This window comes from Cnephaeus nilssonii (genome assembly GCF_951640355.1).
Source record: "Cnephaeus nilssonii genome assembly, chromosome: 6".
Taxonomy (NCBI): Eukaryota; Metazoa; Chordata; class Mammalia; order Chiroptera; family Vespertilionidae; genus Cnephaeus; species Cnephaeus nilssonii.
The window spans coordinates 99,397,103-99,418,329 of NC_137077.1; the positions used below are offsets into that span (position 1 = coordinate 99,397,103).

General features: G+C 42.7%; 1 protein-coding gene across 2 annotated transcripts in view; it reads left to right on the plus strand.

Annotated features, from left to right (window-relative positions):
- B3GLCT (beta 3-glucosyltransferase) overlaps positions 1-21,227 on the plus strand; it is a 159,819-nt gene that overhangs the window by 114,682 nt on the left and 23,910 nt on the right. For both annotated transcript variants that reach the window (XM_079773996.1, XM_079773997.1), the window contains one exon: positions 7,222-7,321. In XM_079773996.1, coding sequence (XP_079630122.1) covers positions 7,222-7,321 — 100 coding nt within the window. The remainder of the gene's footprint in view (positions 1-7,221; positions 7,322-21,227) is intronic.

A 21,227-nucleotide genomic window follows, 5' to 3' on the forward strand; every position in this document is an offset into this window, starting at 1 on the left:
TCAAGTGAGGAAAAAAGAAAAAAATTAGTTTCTTAAGTAAAAGATGAAAAAAATAAAATGTGCAGTAGTGAAGGTCATTCACTTCCTCTATTGTTCTGTTTGGCACTCTTGGTTCCCAGTCAGGGCAGTATTGCAGTTCCCTGCGTTCCACTGCTCCTCAGTGTTGTAAGCCAGTCCTGATTTTTAAGCAGGCAGTGTCTTAATTCCTTGTATTCCTTTATTTGTGATTACACAAGAGTCAATTTGTGATTTCGCCCCTGGGTGGCAGTGTTTCTGGATTGACTTCCTGGTCTATAAGTCCTCTCTAGCCTGTACTTAGATCCTGCTTTCACTGTGGCACTCAATACTGGTTTGTGGGAGTGGGCTGCCTCAGAGCTGGCTCTCTGACGGTCACTCCCCGCTCTGATCCCTAGGTTCCAGAAAAACAACTTTCCCCTGCAGTCTCCCAGGATGTCCCCAGCTGGGTGATCCTATGTATTGGGCTTAGTAATCAGAAGCAGGTATTTGAAGAGGAAAGAGTCCAAGTGTGCGAACAATGGGGCTGCGCATAAATCGGCACAGTCCCCCTTTCCCCCTTGGGTCTAAGCAGCCGGCACACTTTTAAAATTTTTAGGCTGTCCTTTTGCGTCAGATCAAAATGGGTTCCTTTATAGAGATCCCTTTAGTTAGCAGCTCTGAGGACCCCCTTCGACGTTCACGGATCACGCCAGCCCCAACAGCCATGGATTTTTCTAGGCGCAGACTTCCCCCGGTCCTCCAACTCCCGCAGTGCGTGCCTTTCTCTGACCTGCCGGCACCAGAGACCTTACCTTATCCCAGGCGAAATCTGACCTTTCCGTGTTGGAGTGTAGAGCTCCTCTGAATCCGCGTGTTTGCGCCAATTGGGGACCGGTGTTCTGGGGTTCGCAGCTGTTTGGTGGGTGCCACAGTTGTAGATTTTCAGGCTTCCTATAAGATCCACTTTCCCCTTCAAGATGGCGCGGTCTCCGCGTCCGAGCGGGTCGCTCCGGGAGGGAACCCAGCAGCAGTGGGGGCTGCCTAGTCAGGGGAACCCCATCCATCTGTCCCCCACCTTCTCCTGGAGTATAGCTGTCCCTTAACTCGCCAACAAACACTCCGGATGCAACCCTCAGCTGATCTTTCTTTCTGCTCCGGGACAAGGCTCGGGACACGTCTTTCTATTTCACCGCCACTTTTTTGTCCTGTTTCTGATTTCTTTGGATATAGTCCTAAAAGTGGGATCACTGAGTCAAATGGGAATTCTATTTTTAATTTTTTGAGGAAACTCCATACTGTTTTCCATAGTGGCTGCACCAAATCTGCATTCCCACCAGCAGTGTACTAGGGTTCCCTTTTGTCCACATACTTGCCAGCACTTGTTGTTTGTTGATTTGTTGATGATAGCCATTCTGACAGGTGTGAGATGGCACCTCATTATCATTTTGATTTGCATCTCTCGGATGATTAGTGACTTGGAGCATTTTTTCATATGTCTTTTAGCTATCTGTATGTCCACTTTGGAGAAGTATCTCTTTAGGTCCTTTGCCCATTTTTTAATTGGATTGTTTGTCTTCCTTTTGTTAAGTTGTATGGGTTTCCCATATATTTTGGAGATTAAACAGTATCAGATGTATCATTGGCAAATATGTTCTCCCATGCAGTGGGCTCTCTTGTTATTTTGGTTTCTTTTGCTGTGCAAAATATATGTAGTCCCATTTGTTGACTTTCCCTTTAGTTTCTATTGTCCTAGGAGATGTATTGGTAAACATATTGCTACGAGAGATGTCTGAGATTTTGTTGCCTATGGTTTCTTTTAAGATTTTTATGGTTTTACGACTTACATTTAAGTCTTTTATCCAGTTTGAGTTTATTCTTGTATATGATGTAAGTTGGTGGTCTAGTTGCATTTTTTTTTCATTGTACCTGTCCAATTTTCTCAGCGTCATTTATTGAAGAGACTGTCTTGACTCCATTGTATGCTCTTGCCTCCTTTTTCAAATATTAATTGAGCATAATGCATGGGTTAAATTCTGGGTTCTCTGTTCTGTTCCATTGATCTATATGCCTGTTCTTGTGCCAGTATGACCCTGTTTTGAGTACAGTGGCTTTGTAATATAACTTGATATCTGGTATTGTGATTCCTCCAACTTTGTTCTTCATTCTCAAGATTACTGTGGCTATTCAGGGTCTTCCTTGGTTCCATATAAATTTTTGGAGTATTTGTTCTAGATCCATGAAATATTCCATTGGTAATTTAATAGGGATTGCATTGAATGGATAGATTGCTTTGGGTATGGACATTTTAATGATGTTGATTTTACCAATCCATGAACATGTTATATACTTCCACTAGTTTATATCTTCCTCTATCTCTTTTTTCAATGTCCTATACTTTTCCAAACACAGGTCTTTAACCTCCTTGGTTAAGTTTATTCCTCAGTGTCTTAACTTTTTTTTTTTTTTGTAATGGTAAATGGGATTGTTAGTTTCTCTTTCTGAGAGTTCATTATTTGTGTATAAAAATGCCATAGAAATGGGGAGCCTGGGAGCAAGGAAGGCAGGCAGGGAGGTGGGAGTGGCCAGGGCACATCAGGGAGCAGCCTGGGTGCCTAGACATGAGCGGGAAGCCAGCCATAGCTATGATTTCATCACCGCCACTGCGGAGCACCTGGGTCGCACCTTTGGTACCAGAAAAAATAAATTAAAAAATAAAGATGCCATAGATTTTTGGGTGTTAATTTTGTATCATACTACATTGCCAAATTCATTTATTAAATCTAGTAGTTTTTTTTGGTGGAGTCTTTAGTGTATTCTGTGTACAATATCATGGCATCTGTGAATAATGAGAGTTTTACTTCCTCCTTACAAATTTGAATGCCCTTTATTTTTTCTTCTTGTCTGATTTCTGTGGCTAGCACTTCCAGTACTATGTTGAACAAGAGTGGTGAATGTGGGAATCCTATCTTTTTCCTATTTATAGGGAAAATGGTTTTAGTTTTTGCCCATTGAGTATAATGTTGCCTATAGGTTTGTCATATATGACTTTTTTTTGTTGTTGTTGTGGTATGATCCATCATTCCCACTTTGCTGAGAGTATTTTTTATCAAAAAGGGTGTTGGGTTTTTTTGAGTGCTTTTTCTTCATCAATGATATGATCATGTGATTTTTTTTCTTATAATCTGTTTATGTGATATATCACATTTATTGATTTGTGAATATTGTACCAGTCTTGCATCCTTGAAATAAATCCCACTTGGTCATGGTATATGATTTTTTTAATGTGTTGCTGGATCTGATTTGCTAATATTTGGTTGAGGATTTTAGCATCTAAGTTTATCAGAGATATTGGCCAGTAATTCTCTTTTGTTGTACTGTCTCTATCTGTAAGTAGATACCTTCAGATGTACTTTGTTCATCTTAATTTTTATCCAGTGTTCCTGCCACATTTTAAGTTTAATTTTCTGGTTCCCCAAACCTATCCTATATAATAAAAACCTAATATGCTACATGTCCAACCATTTGTTTGACCATTTGACCAGTTGCTATGATGCACACTGACCACCAGGGAGCAGATGCTCCAACTGGTTGGTTAGCTTGCTGCTGGAGTCCAGCCAATCAGGACAGGTGAGACAGGCTAGACACACTCTGGAGCCCTCCCACAGTCTCTCCCTGGCCCGATTGTGCACCGGTGGGGTCCCCGGGCCTGGCCGTCACCCTCTTGCAATCTGGGTCCCCTCGGGGGATGTCGGAGAGCTGGTTTTGGCCCCATCCCTGCAGGCCAGCCTGAGGGACCCCACTGGGCTTCTAGTTTATGAATAAAAAAATAAAGTAGTGAATTAATTGTTTAGTTCTTTAGAGTCACTTATTTTTATTGTTTTAAGTACTATTAAAAGTACTGTGTAGAATCAGACATGCTGTTCCTATAGTTATCAGTTTTCCTGACAAGGTTAAATGTATTACTGAATTTGTTATTGTCTGTTTTGGAAAAATTATTTTAGATGAATTTTCTTTTTTTACAATCTTGCTTTTTAAACTTTTATTTAGGTTGGCTTTAATAATCATATATTCATTCATTCATTATTCATTCTTATTTTATTTTTAATCCAATATTATTGTTTATATTTATATTCTACTTTATTCTTAAAGGAATTTGAGGTGGCTTTCAAAAATACATACCATAATGGTTAAAAGTACAGAAAGAGATCACGAATAACAAAAATAATGGTCAAATTGAGTAGTTTAATATTAATTAACTAGAGGCCCAGTGCACAAAATTAGTGCACGGAGGGGCATTCCTCAGCCTGGTCTGCACCCTCTCCAATCTGGGACCCCTCGGGGGATATCTGACTGCCTGTGGGATCGGGCCTAACCTGGCAGTCAGACATCCCTCTTGCAATCTGGGACAACTGGCTCCTAACCACTTGCCTGCCTGCCTGCCTAATTTCCCCTAACCCCTCTGCCTGCCAGCGTGATTGCCCCTAACTGCCTCTGCCTTGGCCCCCACTGCCATGGCTTTGACCGGAAGGAAGTCAGACATCTGGAAGATGGCCGGTTGACCCGGTCTAATTAGCATATTACCCTTTTATTAATATAGATATATAGGATAGGATTGCATAAATGGGAGGGAAAAGCCTTTTTCAGCAGGAGGAGATGCTCTTGGCAGACAAAAACACATAATCTCTATATCTGGACTGATAGCCAGCCATATGCACTATACTGCCAAACTGGTCATTAAAAAATTGAATCACTTTCTTATACCTTACACCAAACAACTGTTGCCCTTAAAACCCCTTCTTAGCCCCCACCTTAGGTTCTGCATTCACAGTTCATCCAGAGTAGGTTCTGATTGGTCAGTTTCTATGCCAGTCAGCGTCAAAAGCTCCAACTCCTAGGCATCCATTGGCTTCTTGCAATTCACACAGATTTGGTTCTGATTGGTTGGTTTCCATGCCAGTCAGCATCAAAAACTCTGCCTCCTAGGTAGCCATTGGCTCCTGCAATTAACCCAGATTTGGTTCTGATTGGTCAGTTTCTATGCCAGTTAGCATCTCCAGGCCTGTTTTTGGGCCTGATCATAGAGGCAGGGCTGATCAGCAACGGCCCCAGGCTGCTAGTGAGCAGGCTGAACTGCTGACTTCTGGGAGAGAGAGAGAGAGGCTTGGATGCTGGCGAGGCCCAGAGAGAGAAGCAGGGTCTGATCACCCTGCTTCTCTCTCTGGGTCTCACCAGCAGCTGCAGCCACTGCTAATCAGCCCCGCCTCTCTCTCCGAGAGGTCAGTAGTTCAGCCCGCTCACCTGCTGCGCATGCAGCCTGGCATTTGGTCAAGCATTTGGTCATTTTGGATGTTACGACCCTGGCTCTTTATATATATAGACTAGAGGCCTGGTGCACAAAATTCGTGCACGGGGGCCTGTCCCTCATCCCAGCCTGCACCCTCTCCAATCTGGGACCCCTTGAGGGATGTCCGACTGCCCGTTTAGGCCCGATCCCTAGTGGCAGTCGGACATCCCTCTCAACTGCTCACCTGCCTACCTTCTGCTGGGGACATCCCTCCAAACTGCTCGCCTGCCTGCCTTCCTGATTGCCCCTAACCGCTTCTGCCTGCCAGCCTGATCACCCCCTAACCACTCCCCTGCCAGCCTGTTTGCCCCTAACTGCCCTCCCCTGCAGGTCTGTTCCCTCCCAACTGCTCTCCCCTGCAGGCCTGGGTCCTCCCCAACTGCCCTTCCCTGCAGGCCCGGTAACCCATAACTTCCCTCCTCTGCCGGCTTGGTCACCCCTAACTGCCCTCCCCTGCAGGCTTGATCACCCCCAACTGTCTTCCCTTGCAGGCCTGGTCCCTCCCAACTGCCCTCCCCTGCTGGCCTGATTGCCCACATCTGCCCTCCCTTGCAGGCCTGGTCCCTCCCAACTGCCCTCCCCTGCTGGCCATCTTGTGTCCACATGGGGGCAGGATCTTTGACCACATGGGGGCAGCCATCTTGTGTGTTGGAGTAATGGTCAATCTGCATATTACTCTTTTATTAGATAGGATAGAGGCCTGGTGCATGGGTGGGGGCCAGCTGGTTTTCCCTGAAGGGTGTCCCGGATCAGGTGGGGGTTCCCTTGGGGCATGGGGAGGCCTGGGCAAGGGGCCTGTGGTGGTTTGCAGGCCAGCCACACCCCACAGCGACCCAAGCGGAGGCCCTGGTATCTGGGATTTATTTATCTTCTACAATTGAAACTTTGTAGCCTGGAGTGGAGGCCTAGGCCGGCCAGGGCTGCAGAAGCTTGGCTTCCTCCATCGCCGGGGGCAACCCTAGCCTCCTGCTATCTCCAGCTCTGTGGCTGCCATCATTTTTGTTGCTATTTATTTATCTTCTGTCATTGAAATTTTGTAGCATAGAGTGGAGGCCTAGGCCGGCAAGGGCAGGCGGAAAGCTTGGCTTCCTCCATTGCCAGGGAAACCCAAGCCTCCCTCCTGATCTCTGTGGCCACAGCCATCTTGGTTGGGTTTATTTGCATATTCGCTCCTGATTGGCCTGTGGGCGTGGCTTGTGGGCATGGCTTGTGGGTGTAGCGAAGGTACAGTAAATTTGCATATTACTCTTTTATTAGATAGGATATTAGCTTGTTCTCTGGAGTGTACCAAATAACTTGGGTTCTCTTCCCAAGCATTTTATTCTTATCATGCCTCATCATTTTCCAATAACACATTAACATTTATCTCATGGGCCCAAAGCCTATGACTATCTTAGTGCGTAGCCTAGAACCTGCCACAGTGTCAAGCATATTAAAACTTAACAGCAAGTACTTGCAAAATGAATGAAGATTTAGAAGTCCACTTTTGCACCATTGTTTCCCTATGTTTGTGATACTTGTAGGTTTTACCAGTTGCTTCAGAATAAGTATATCGAAGGACAGATGCCAGGCTTTTGTAATTTCTTTCTTATTTTTTTGAGTGAAGGTACAAATCTTACCTCTGCCTCATCTCATCTCTCTATTCTTCATTTCTTCATATGTGAAATGAATGGCTTAGATTTCATGATTTCTAAAATTTCTCCTGGTTCACTATGTCTGAAAATTAGTGAAGCTAATTTTTAAAATTTTAAATTATTAAGATACATGGCAACATTTAAGGTTCTTCTTTTAAAAACTCTGAAACTAAAAAATGTTTTTAAATGAATAATATATATTTTAAAAAAATAGTACATTGTAAGTTTTCCTCTTGCCTTTCCTAGGTCATTGTGGAAAGACATTTGCCATTTTGGAAAGATTTTTGAATTACAGCCATGAGAAAATAGCATGGTTAGTCATTGTGGATGATGATACATTAATAAGGTAAGAAGTCATTCTCATCCTAGAATGGCTTCCAAGTCTACATATATTCATATTTAGAAACTATGGTGGGTACTTCTACATCTGGCCAAGATGGAATAACAGGGACTGAATTTACTCTCACAGCTGAAATAACCTCCCAAAGGGACTAAAATATATGAAATGAGAATTTTATAAATATGTTTTATTGATTTTTAGAGAGAGAGAGGGGAAAGGGAGAGAGAGAAACATTGATGTGAGAGAGAAGCATGGTCGATTGCCTCCCGCATGCTCCCTGACTGGGATCAAACCCACAACCTGGGTATGTGCTCTGACTGGGAATAGAACTATAACCTTGAAGTACACAAGACAATGCTCAACCAAATGAGCCACACTGGCCAAAGAAAAATGAGGATTAAAGCTGAAAGTCTGGGAGACCAAGGTCGCTAGAGTTTGTAGGACAGAGCACTGGAGAGGACAGAGCTGCACAAAAAGAGAACACAGGAGATCTCTAGAGGCACCCCTTAAGTACTGATCAGCACTGTGTGTGAGGAAATTATTGGAGGCTGGGCAAAGAATCTACCAAAATGATTAGAAGGAATGGTGCCTAACATTCCCATAGGCCTGAGCCTGAAATACTCTTGTTCCATGAGTTACTGGGTAGAGCACTTAGAGGGTCTTCCTCTAATATTGGGAAATACTAACCTAGGACTAAGCACTACTCCAGTCCTGCCTGACACATCTTAAAAGCAAGATCCTAAAAGACCAAACTGTTTCCAAGTAATGAGCTCATATGTGAGAACTCAAGAGGATTTATAGAAGTACCAAAATATCCAGCACCCAAAAAGATTCACAATGCTTGGCATCCAATCAAAAGTTATCAGGCACACAATGCAGCAGGAAAATTCACCCATAATGAAGAGAAAACTAAGTTGATTAAAATTGTCCTAGAAACAATACACTAGAATTAGTGTTTTTTAAGCTGTCACTCAAATAGTTATAACTCCATACTTTATGTTCAATAAAGAGACTTGGAAAGTATACATAAGACTGAAGTCAAACTTCTAGAGATGAAAACTACATTGTGTAAGGTGAAACCCCCCTGGGTAGGATTAACAGCAAATTGGACATTACAGAAGAAAGGGTCACTAATCTTGGGGACACTGTAACAGTAACTATACAAATGAAACACAAAAATAAAAAATAATTTTAAACCAGTGAATAGAGCATCCCTGAGCTGTGGGACAATTCCAGGTGACCTTGTATATGTGATTGAAGTCCTCTGAAGAGAAGGGGCCCATGACAGATATTTAAAGAAATACTTTCCAAATTTAATGAAAATGCTAAACCCACTGATCCAAGCTCAGTGAAACCCAAGCACAGCTGTCAGCATCAAAGCTGCACATGGCCACTGCCACACTGTGTCCTGGTTGACAGTGTCTCGTGCAGCATTTACTGCATCTGTCACTGCAGCACTCATGCCATCGATCTTCAGGACAGTTACTCCACCTGCAAGTTTTTCCAGATCTTCATTTTGTGTTTCTTTTTTTAATCAATATTTACCAGCAATATCTAACTACTCAATGATGTCTTAAATGTGTTTTTGAGTTGAACCTTGTCATTTTTTCTTTTGAGACTCTGACATCATCTTTGATCACCATGAACTCTAATTTTTCTGAAGTCATGAGGCTGAATAATTGCAATATTTAGGGTCAGTCCACTTGGATGGAATTAGAAATTGGTTAGCGTTTGCCACACTGACAGTTTATATGAAGATGTGATAGTTTTCAGACTCAATTTATGATTCTCCAGCTTTAAAATGATATTTTGACTATGGAAATAATTAATGTCATTAGGAAAATAAATTCAGAGGAGATGCTGTATGTGTTATTTTAACCTCACAAGTTGAAGGTTGAGGGTTTGAAATGATAATTTTGCAATATGCAGGAGGAAGAGAAATACTTTAATTTCTTTTCTGGTCAAGAAGGAGACATGCATGTGCTCCATAATGCTTTGAGTTTTACAGGGCCTGTTATCAACCAAAGGTTGTGATTTTCTTAGGAACCTTTAAGTCCATAACTTAGTGGTGTTTTAATCCACACACTTACTGGCCTACCGGTGCAGAGCTGTTTATTAACCGATTTCCTCAAGACTGATTCCAGATTAGCTACCTAGAATGTTTAACTTGTGTGCCAAAAACAAGATTGTTTCCAAAGATAACATTTTTTGGCCATTCAGAAATTGCCAAAATTATCAGAGGCCTTGACCTTCATGTAAATATAAACCTGATCCGAAGACTTGTAGACTCTTTCAGCACTGCACTTGTGAGAGATTTTTTTCATACATTAAATTTATTTTCTTCACTCTCAGACTTAGGTCTCTGAGCTAGGGTATTTTTGTAAGCAGCATGAATATGGATTGAAAAGATGACCTCCTCTTCTGCATCTCTATTTTGTTTTCTTAGGATCCCACCTTTCTGCCAAAAGAGAAAAAACAAAATACCAGAACTCGGGTGTTTTAAATGTTGGTACTGTCCTGTGAGAACAGACTAAGTAATAAATAATTCAGAGAAACGCTATCACATCTACCTTTTGGAGATGAGATGAATCACAGGCATGAGAAACATTTACATTTATTTAGCCAGTTAAGAAAATGTCATCCAGAAAGAGAGGCAGAGCCCACTGGATACAAAGGTTCCTCTGGAGAGCCAATTCACAGTTTTGTTTGCGGCCACTCTCCTGGGCTCCAGAGGAGGGAGGGTGGTACAGACTGGAGTTGCCTAAGGAGAGTCTGTGGTTTGTGGCTTGGGAGAGAGATATGGGGGAGCAGTTGCTGAAAACCCTGTACTGGTTCATCCTGATACCACAGCAGCCGTCTTTCCTGGGAAGTGCAACACCTTCTAGGTAGCAGCAGCCTGGGATTATGTCAAGAATCCCATTCACTCCACCCTGCATCTTAAGTCCTGCGGAGGAGTCAGTGGCATGGGCAGGAAGGGAAAAGCCTGCGCAGACTCTGTGGGTGTCAGTGACTGGAATTGGGGCTGGGCCATTCCCCCCACTTTCCCACAAACCAGACTGGCGCTTCTCCTTCATGGGAGACCCTATAGGAACATCCTCCTGGCCTCTGGAAGACTCAACCTCTGGGCTCCAGAAGCCCCAGCCACCGGCTACAAGACTTGGGGCTCCACCCTGCCAAGGTCAGGGAAAAATCCGAGACAGACTCAGACCTGTGGATCTGGGAGGGGGATTACACCCACCATCTTTCCTAAAGTCTAAATAGCACTTCCCCCCTCATGGGAGATCCAAGACCACCCTCTTGTGAATCTGCCTTTTAGAGACTAAGCCCTTTCAGTGACTAAGCTTAACAGTCAGCTGGAAAGTGGAGGCAGATCCCAGGGTGACTTGAGATGTTTGCTGACCAGCCCTTGTGCCAGCTGCTGGTAAAATTGAGTTCTAGAGTGCAGCTTGGCCCTTCTCATGCTTAGCTAAGGTCAGTATTACAAGCTGTGCATTACATGTAGCCTCAGACACATTGCCCAGGGCCAGACATAGACAGCATCTGACATTGGCATACACCAGAGTTTCTCCAAAGAGGCCCAGAACTGATACACCGAGTGGCCAGCTTTAGACAATATTGGAGCAGGATCCAACAAACAGCAAATCTTTTGGGAGACCTCAGCAGGCACTAAACTCTGCTGAGGCGAACTCCACTTTTTAATTTTTTTCTCTCTTTTTTTTTTTTTTTAAATTTGTACTGATTTCAGAGGGGAAGAGAGGGAGAGAGAGAGGTAAAAACATCAATGATGAGAGAGAATAATTGATTGGCTGCCTCTTGTACTCACCCCTCCTCCCTGCCACCCCCTCCTCCCGCCACTGGGGATTGAGTCCACTACCCAGGCATGTGCCCTAATTGGGAATTGAACTGTGGCATCCTGGTTCATAGGTTGATGTTCAATTACTGAGCCACACCAGCTGGGATCTTTCCTGTTTTATACATCTTTGTTTTTCTTATTACTTTCATTTTTTTAAAAAATATTTTTTCTTTTTTCTTTCCTTACTCTATTTATTTGCTGTTTAATTTTCCTATTCTTTTCTTCCCATTTCTCTTTTCTTATTCTTTACTATTTTTAAATTTTCATATTATTTTTCCCCTTTTATCTGTTTCTTTTTTCCTTTCTTATTATATTTAATTTTTTATTTCTTTTTAATTTTTTCTTATTATTTTAATTGTTGTGCTGTTGTGGGTGTTTTGTTTTATGTTTTGTTTTGTCAGCAGCTTGTATGCCGTGGTAGGGGTTGATGCTCACAGCCAGCCTGAGAGTCAATGCCACCTACAAATGAGCCAATAGCAATCAAAACCCAATTATTTATTTATTTTTTCTTTTTAAAAAATTTCTTTATTGATTAAGGTGTTACATATGTGTCCTTATTCCCCCATTACACCCTACCCCATCGCCCCCACTCATGTCCTCACCCCCCTGTTGTCTGTGTCCATTGGTTAGGCTTATATGCATGCATGCAAGTCCTTTGGTTGATCTCTCCCCCTTACCCCCACCCTCCCCTGCCTTCCCTCTGAGGTTTGATGGTCTGATTGATGTTTCTCTGTCTCTGGATCTGTTTTTGTTCATCAGTTTATGTTGTTCATTATATTCCACAAATGAGTGAGATCATGTGATGTTTGTCTTTCTCTGACTGGCTTATTTCACTTAGCATAACGCTCTCCAGTTCCATCTATGCTGTTGCAAATGGTAAGAACTCCTTCTTTTTTACAGCAGCGTAGTATTCCATGTGTAGATGTTCAATTACTGAGCCACACCAGGTGCGATCTTTCCTCTTTTATACATCTTTGTTTTTCTTATTACTTTCTTAATAATTTATTATTACCACAGTTTTTTAATCCACTCATCTGCTGATGGGCACTTAGGCTGTTTCCAAATCTTAGCTATGGTGAATTGTGCTGCTATGAACATAGGGGTGCATATATCCTTTCTGATTGGTGTTTCTAGTTTCTTGGGATATATTCCTAGAAGTGGGATCACTGGGTCAAAGGGGAGTTGCATTTTCAGTTTTATGAGGAAGCTCCATACTGTTCTCCACAGTGGCTGCACCAGTCTGCATTCCCACCAGCAGTGCACTGTGGAAACCCCTTTCATGTCCCGTGTGATTCAGGGTTCGGGTTCTGGAGAAGGCTGCACACAAATGAAAAGAGACTAGAAAAGCATTAATTTGGGAAATGGGGGCCAGGTGGTAGTCCAACTCTAGTGGGAGGACTACTACTTGCTCTGGCTTTTCCATCCCTTTGATTAAGATTAAAATTATAGGATACACCCATATGCCCTAGGCAGGAAACTCCAATAAAAACCAATCAGTGAATTTAGGACTAACAGGTGGGGGCTGCTTCAACTACCAATATCTATTAATTAGCTCCGACCCTTCAGAGCAATTACGGTTGACCAGCCCTCCAAATTCCCTATCCACAGCTCTCTATTATTAAAACAATTATCGGCTTCCAGCAGTGTACGAGGGTTCTTTTCTCCGCATCCTCGCCAGCACTTGTCATTTGTTGATTTGTTGATGATAGCCATTCTGACAGGTGTGAGATGGTACCTCATTGTCATTTTGATTTGCATCTCTTGGATGATTTGTGACTTTGAGCATGTTTTCATATGCCTCTTGGCCTTCCTTCTGTCTTCTTTTGAAAAGTATCTATTTAGGTCCATTGCCCAGTTTTTGATTGGGTTGTTTATCTTCCTTTTGTTAAGTTGTATGAGTTCCCTGTAAATATTGGAGATTAAAACCCTTATCGGTGATAACATTGGCAAATATGTTCTCCCATGCAGTGGGCTTTCTTGTTGTTTTGTTGATTGTTTCTTTTGCTGTGAAAAAGCTTTTTATTTTGATGTAGTCCATTTGTTTACTTTCTCTTTAGTTTCCATTGCCCTAGGAGCAGTATCAGTGAAGAAATTGCTTCGGCATATATCTGAGATTTTGCTGCCTGTGGATTCCTCTAGTATTTTTATGGTTTCCCATCTTATGTTTAAGTCCTTTATCCATTTTGAGTTTATTTTTGTGTATGGTGTAAGTTGGTGGTCTAGTTTCATTTTTTTTGCATGTATCTGTCCAATTTACCCAACACCATTTATTGAAGAGACTGTTTTGACTCCATTGTATATTCATGTCTCCTTTGTCAAATATTAATTGAGCATAGTGACTTGGGTCGATTTTTGGGTTCTCTATTCTATTCCATTGATGGAGTGCCCACATTACCCACAAAAGGGGCATTCCTAGAGCACCCAGCACAGGAGATCAAGATGACTGCACCACTGTGTTGCACAGGTCACATATTACATAAGGCCACCCCACCAAGACTGGGAGTCATAGCAGTTCTATCTAATACTGAGAAATAAACAAAAAGAAACAGCCAACTTGGGGAGACAAAAACAAAAAACAAACAAACAGGACCCCAAATGAAAGAACAGGAGTAATCTCCAGAAAAATAACTAAATGAAAATAGAGGCAAGCACTTTATCGGAAACAGAGTTCAAAGTAGTGGTTTTAAAGATACTCAACAGCATGAAAAGGGACATAGAGATGATGAAAAATAACTAGTCAGAAATGAAGAATACCATATCTGAGATAAAGAATATACTGGAAGGAATACACAGGCTGGATTAAGCAGAAGACCAAAGCAGCTATTTGTAAGACAAGCTAGAAAAAAACAGACAAACACCCAATCATAGCAGCAAAAATAAAAAATAATTTAAAAGAATGAGGATATTTTAGGGAACTTTGGGACAACATGAAATGTAACAACATGCACAGAAGGAGAAGAAAGTGACCAAGGAATAGAAAACCTGTTTGAAGAAATAATGACAGAAAACTGCCATAATCTGATGAAGTAAAGTCACACAAGTGCAGGAATCACAGAGTCTCAATCTAGATTAACCCAAAGAGACCTATACCAAGACACATCACAATTAAAATGGCCCAGGTTAAAGCAAAGACAGAATCTTAAAGGCAGCAAAAGAGAGACAGTTAGTTACCTAAAAGGGAGTTCCCATAAGGCTGTCAGCTGATTTCTCAACAGAAACACTTCAGACCAGAAGGGATAGGTATGAAGTTTTCAAAGTAATGAAAAGCAAGGGCCTATAACCAAGATTACTCTATCCAACAAGGCTGCCATTTAAAATCTAACTTGTAATAAACAGCTTCCCAGACAAAATAAAAAGTTAAAGTTTATTACCACCAAACCAGCATTGTAATAAGTGTTAAAAGACTGCTTTAAGAAGAAGAAATAGAGAGAGAAAGAAACAGGTATAAAGAAAAAAATGGCAATAAATGACTACCTATCAATAATAACCTTACATGTAAATGGACTAAATGTTCCAATCAAAAAAACATATGGTAGCAGAATGAATAAGAAAACATACTGTTTACAAGAGACTCATCTATGATCAAAATATTCACACAGGCTGAAAATGAAGGGATAGAAAAAAATATTCCATGCAATAGGGAACAGGAAAAAAACGCTGGGTAATGATACTTATATTGGACAAAATAGACTTTAAAACAAAAGGCATAAAAAAGACAAAGATGGTCCCTGCATAATACTAAAGGGATAGATCCAACAAGAAGATATAACCCTGTTAAACATATATGCACCAAATATGGGAACAACTAAATATGTGTGTGTGTGTTTATCCTATATAATAAAAGCCTAATATGCTAAGTGTCCAACCATTCGACTGTTCAACCAGTCGCTATGACGTGCACTGACCACCAGCTTGCTGCTGGGGTCCAGCTGATCGGGACTGGATGAGATGGGCTGGACACACCCTGGAGCCCTCCTGCAGTCCCTCCCCAGCCAGCCAACCTCCCACGGTACCTCCCCAGATGGCTGGCCCCAGTCAGCCCCGATCGGGACTGGGCAAGATGGGCCAGACACACCCTGGAGCCTTCCTGCGGTCCCTCCCCACCAGCCGGCCCTGTTTGGGACTGAGCAAGAGGGCCCCGATTGGCACCAATTGGCCCCAATCAGGACTGGGTGAGACAGGCCAGACATGCCCTGGAGCCCTCCCGTGGTCCCTCCCCAGCCCCAATAGTGCACTGGTGAGGTCATTCTGCCTGGCCTGCTCCCTCTTGCAATCTGGGACCCCTTAGGGGATGTCAGAGAGCTAGTTTCAGCCCAATCCCCACAGGCAAGGCCGAGGGACCCCACCGGTGCACAAATCCATGCACCGGGCCTCCGGTATATATATAACTCTGTTAACTTTACGGGAGAGGTCAATAGCAATAGTTATAGTAGGGGGATTTAACACACCACTGTCATCATTGGATAGATCTAACAGACAAAATATCAACAAGGAAGCAGTGACCTTAACACACTAGATCAGATAGATTTAATTGATATTTACAGAACATTTTATCCCAAAGCAGCAGAATATACATTCTTCTCTAGGGCATATGAAACATTCTCAAAGATAGACATGTTAGGACACAGTATACATCTTAACAAATTCAAGAATGTTGAACTCATATTGGTTCACAAAAATGTTGGTTCACAAAAATGTTGGTTCACAATGGCATGAAACTAGAAATCAACTACAGGAAGATAACTAAAAAAACATTCAAAAACTTGGAGGCTAAATAACATTGGTATTAAAAAACGAATAGGATACTGATGAGATCAAGGAAGAAAAATAGATTACCTGGAAACAAATGAAAATGAACACATAACAACCCAAAATCTATGGAACACAGTGACAGCTATCCTGAGAGGGAAGTTCATAACATTACAGGTCTACCTTAAGAAACAAGAAAAATCTCAAATAAACAATATAACCCTACACCTAAAAGAACTAGAAAAAGAACAACAAGAAAAGCCAGAGGAAGTAGAAGGAAGAAAATAAATGACATAGTGACTAAGGAAATAGTGCTAAAGACCAATTAATCCAAGAGCTGGTTCTTTGAAAAGGTAAACAAGATTGATGAAACTTTAGCCAGACTCATTAAGAAACAAAAAGAGAATACACAAATAAATAAATAAATTGAGAAATGGAAGAGAGGATACAACAACTGACACCATAGAAATAGAAAAGATTATAAGAAAATACTGTGAACAACTATATGCCAACAAATGGGACAACCTGGGCGTAATGGACAAATTTCTAGAAACATAAAATCTTCCAAAACTGAATCAGGAACAATCAGAAACCTGAATAGACCAATAACAACTAATGAAATTGTAGTAGTAATAAAAATGCTCCCAGCAAATAAAACTCCTGGACTGGCTAATTTTATCAAACATTTCAAGAAGAACTAACACCTAGCCTCCTCAAATCATTCCAAAAAATTCAAGAGGAGGGAAGACTTCCAAAAAAATTTTTTGTAAGGCCAGCATTATCCTAATTCCAAAACCAGATAAAGAAATTATACACAGAAAGAAAATTATAGGCCAGTATCCCTGATGAACATAGATGCTAAAATCCACAACAAAATATTTGCAAACCAAATGTATCAATACATTAAAAAGATCATACACTATGACCAAGTGGTATTTATTTCAGGGATTCAAGGTTGGTACAGTCTTTGCAAATAAATAAATGTGATACATCACATATACAAAATGAAGGATAGAGGAAAGACAAAATGGCAGTGGACTAGACGGACGTGTCCCAAGCCTTGTACCAGAGCAGATAGAATGAGCAACTAGATCGAATAACATCCATCCTGAATTAGTGAAGTCGACACAGCTGGTGAGACAATTTACAGCCAGGAAGGGCAGAGGACACCTGGAGAATGGTAAAATCAGGGATCTAGGCTGGAGAGAACTATGAGACCTCCAAGCCCATAGGGTCAGAGGGAAACCTTGCGGCACCAAGACTGCATTCCTTGGGACAGATGTAGCGTCTGACTGTGGAAAGGAGGTCCACAGGACTGCTGAGGTAGGATATTCTGGGTCTGGGTCCACAGTCATGAGAGACTGAGCCCAGAGGAAGCCGTGCTGTGCCGGGGGGAGAGGGGCAGCAGGGGCACAGCTCTTTCCCCTCTTTTTGGTCTTTGGTTTTGTTCACTGAACCGAGTGCATAGGACTTTTCAAATACACTCACCCATGGCTGAGGTGCAGGTGGAGGTGCGGACTTGTGGAGTCTAGGGAAAGGCTGGAGAGAGGAGAGGGTTCGGGAGAGGTGGCCACAAGTTCTGGCCCTGAGTCATACCTGATGTGCCGGACCTAGGCAGCCATTTTCTCCTGAAGAGATAGCTCCTCCCTGCAGGCAACCAATACAGCCACATCCAGACTACACCCTGAGTGTTACAAAGGATAAAAAAAAAAAAATCTGAATAGAGGCCTTCAGTCCCAGCAACAGGAAACTTGAGAAGTGGCAGACAGTACAGAAGAGTGGGATCTTAAACCAGCCCTCATAGGGAATTAAAAATCGATGGAAAGAAACGACACTTCACTTTTTCATTTTTATTTTATTATTATTTTGTTATCTCTTTTTTCTTTACTTTCCTTTTTTCGTTTGTTTCTTTATTTCCTATTTCTTTTCGCATTATTTTTTCATCATTCTAATTTTTAAAATCTTATATTTTTAAAATTATTTTTTAAAAATTATTATTTTCTTCTCTTTCTTCTTTTCTACTCATCCTCTTTCTACTTCCTCTATACTGAACTGAGGTCCTCCCCATTTTCATCCAATTCCTTAACCTTACTTTCTGTATATAAGATTCTGCCCCCACCCTCTTTACTGGGAATTTGGTGTTTATATGTTTTGGTTTATCTGTTTGTTCTCTGGTGTTTTCTCCTCATAAGTATATATTTTTTTCCTTTGTCTTATTTTTCTTTTCTTTCATACAATTTTTTCTCTCTTTGATATCATTTGTGCTCTCTTTTCTCTCCCCTAATTCTCTTTTCTCTGGTGGTCACTTATATTGGGGTTATCGGTGTCGTGAGTACATTTGTGTTTTGTTCCCTTTGTGTCATGTCTTGTCGAGGTGAATTTTATCCTGTTTAGCCAATGTGATAGAGAGCGAGCCACATAACCAGACACCCAGAGAGGAGACTCTATCCACAAATGGGTGAATAACACTGCAGACCCAACTGCAGAGGCAGGAAGAAGGCAGCAGTGAGGGAGAGAGCATGAGTGAGTGAGGGAGCCAAAGAGGAATGTGTGGATGGTTTTTTTTTTTTTTTTTTTTTTTTTTGTTTTTTTTGTGTGTGTGTGTGTGTGTGTGTGTGTGTGTGTGGCAAAGTTAGATCCTGCAAGAGCTTCGGGGGAAGGCTGATGGCGCTCACCTAGCCAGGCAGCTTCTGGTTGCAAACAGGCCCAGAGCAGCCGGCTTTTCTACAGAGGCCACGGGTTTGTAAAGGGGAGAGCTGCTGTGACTGGGAGCCCAGCCTCACCTCCACCCAAGGGTGCCCTCAGATAACACCTGTGACTGTACAGCCACCCCCGCCGGGGCCTGCTGCCTCAGCTGCGGACCCACGGTCACTAAGACTCCAGCCACCCTGGGCGTGGGCTCCTGTGAGTTCCAAAGCGCGCTCCCCTCTGGCCAGGCCAATGCTTTAACCCAGGGCACCGCAACCATGTGAGCAGCAACCATGTGAGCAGCCCATCCCTGTCTGAGGAGCACCAGCCCTGCAAGTAGCCTGCCCCAGTCTGAGGAGCAGCAGCATCACGTGGCCTGCCCTTTCCAACGAGCAGCAGCCCCACAATCAGCCCACCCCAGTCCGAGGAGCAGCAGCCTCATGTGGCCTGCACCCGTCCAAGGAGCAGCAGCTGCTTGACCAGCCCACCACGTCTAACGAGCGGCAGCCCCATGCAGCCTGCCCTCCTCGGAGGGGCTGCAGCCCCATGAGCAGCCCACCCCTGCCCGAGGCCCAGCAGCCGCACAAGCAGCCCACCCCCATATGAGGCGCAGCAGCCCCATGAGCAGCCTGCCCCTGAACGAGGAGCAGCAGCTGCATGAGCAGCCTGCCCCAGTAAGAGGAGCAGCAGTCCTGTGAGCAGGCCGATCCCATCAGAGGAGTAGCAGCCATGCAATCAGGCCACCCCCATCCGAGGAGCAGCAGCTGAATGAGTAGCCTGCCTCCACCAGCCAGAGGAGCCACAACTGCTGCGAGTAGCACCTGCCAAAGGAGCCGCTGCCAACTGAGGAGCAAAATTGGGGAGACAGAGAAACCCCCAAAGAAAAGAAAAGGAAGAATTGCCAAAAAAACAGCTAATCAGAGGCATGGAATATGTCAGAAAAAGAATTCAGAATAAGGGTCATACAGTTCATAAATCAGATGGATGAAAAAATCAACAACTTATGTAAGAATCAAGAAGAAATAAAGAGTGATATAGATGCAATAAAAAACAAAACTATGGAATAGTCTGAGGAGGATAGGTTTTAGTTCTTCTTTGAATGTTTGGTAAAACTCTCCTGTGAAGCCATCTGGCCCCAGGCTTTTGTTTGCTGGAAGCTTTTTGATGACTACTTCAGTTTCCTCCATAGTATCGGCCTATGGAGATTTTTAAATTCTTCCTGATTGAGTTTTGGAAGGTTGTATTTTTCTAGGAATATGTCCATTTCCTCTAAGTTGTCTAGTTTGTTGGAATAGAGTTGTTCATAGTATTTTTTAACAATCCTTTGTATTTCACTGGGGTTGGTTGTTATTTCACCTCTTTCATTTCTGATTTTGATTATTTGGGTCCTCTCTCTTTGCTGGGCGGAAGTTGGGAGGCACCCAGAGAAGGCGGGACCAGCCCAAGGCGACTGGAGGAACTGAGGTCGGGTCTTGAAGCAGCCAGAGGAGGCCAGTGGGTTTGGGGGCTGGGCCAGGCATGCTGGAGCTCTGCGTGGACAGGTTTGGGTGCCAAGGCAGGGCTGCAGGTGGGTGGGCGGTGCTGTGTGATACTGTGCGCTGGGCTCCTAGTGGAGTAAATACAATCCCTTCAATAAATGGTATTGGGAAAATTGAGCAGGTAATGAAAAAAAAAAAAAAAGAAAAGAAACTAGACAATGAACTTACACCATATCTATATAATAAAAACCCAGTGGTTGTGACGCCGTAATGACCAAAGACTGGTCACCAGGAGGCTGCGTGCGCCATGAGGCATGTGCGGGTGGGCAGGGCTGCATGCGTGGTGAGGATTTGCGTGGGTGGACAGGGCTGTGAGCACAGTGAGGTGTGCATGGATGGGCGGGGCCGCATTATTTTGCACGCTGGTCTTCTAGTATAAAAATAAACTCAAAATGGATAAAAGAGTTAAATGTAAGTCATTAAATCTTAGAAGAAAATATAGGCATTAAAATCTGAGACATCCTTTGGAGCAACATTTTTGCCTATACATCTATTTAAGGAGGACTTACAGATGGCCAATGATCATATGAAAAAATACTAAATGTCCCTCGTCATCAGAGAGATGCAAATTAAAACTATAATGTAGTATCACCTCACACCTGTCAGAATGGCTATGGTCAATAAGTCAACAAACAACAAGTGCTGGTGAGGCTCTGGAGAAAAGGAAACCGCAGTGCACTGTTGAAGGCAATGTGGTTCCATGCAGCCACTGTGGAAAACAGTGTAGAATTTCCTTAAAAAATTGCCTTTTTGACCCATCGATCCCACTTCTGGGAATATGTCCTAAGAATCCTGAAACACCAATCAGAAAGAATATATGCACCCCTGTGGTCACTGCAGTGCTATTTTACAATAGCTAAGATCTGTTAACAGCTCAAGTGCCCACCAGTAGTTGAGTGGATAAGAAAGCTGCGGTGTATTTACACAATGGAATACTACACGGCTATGAATAAGAAGGAACTCCTACCTTTGAGACAGCATAGATGGACTCGGAGATTATTATGCTAAGTGAAATAAGCAGCCAGAGAAAGACAAATACATGATTTCACTGATATATGGAATATAATGAGCAAAATAAACTGAT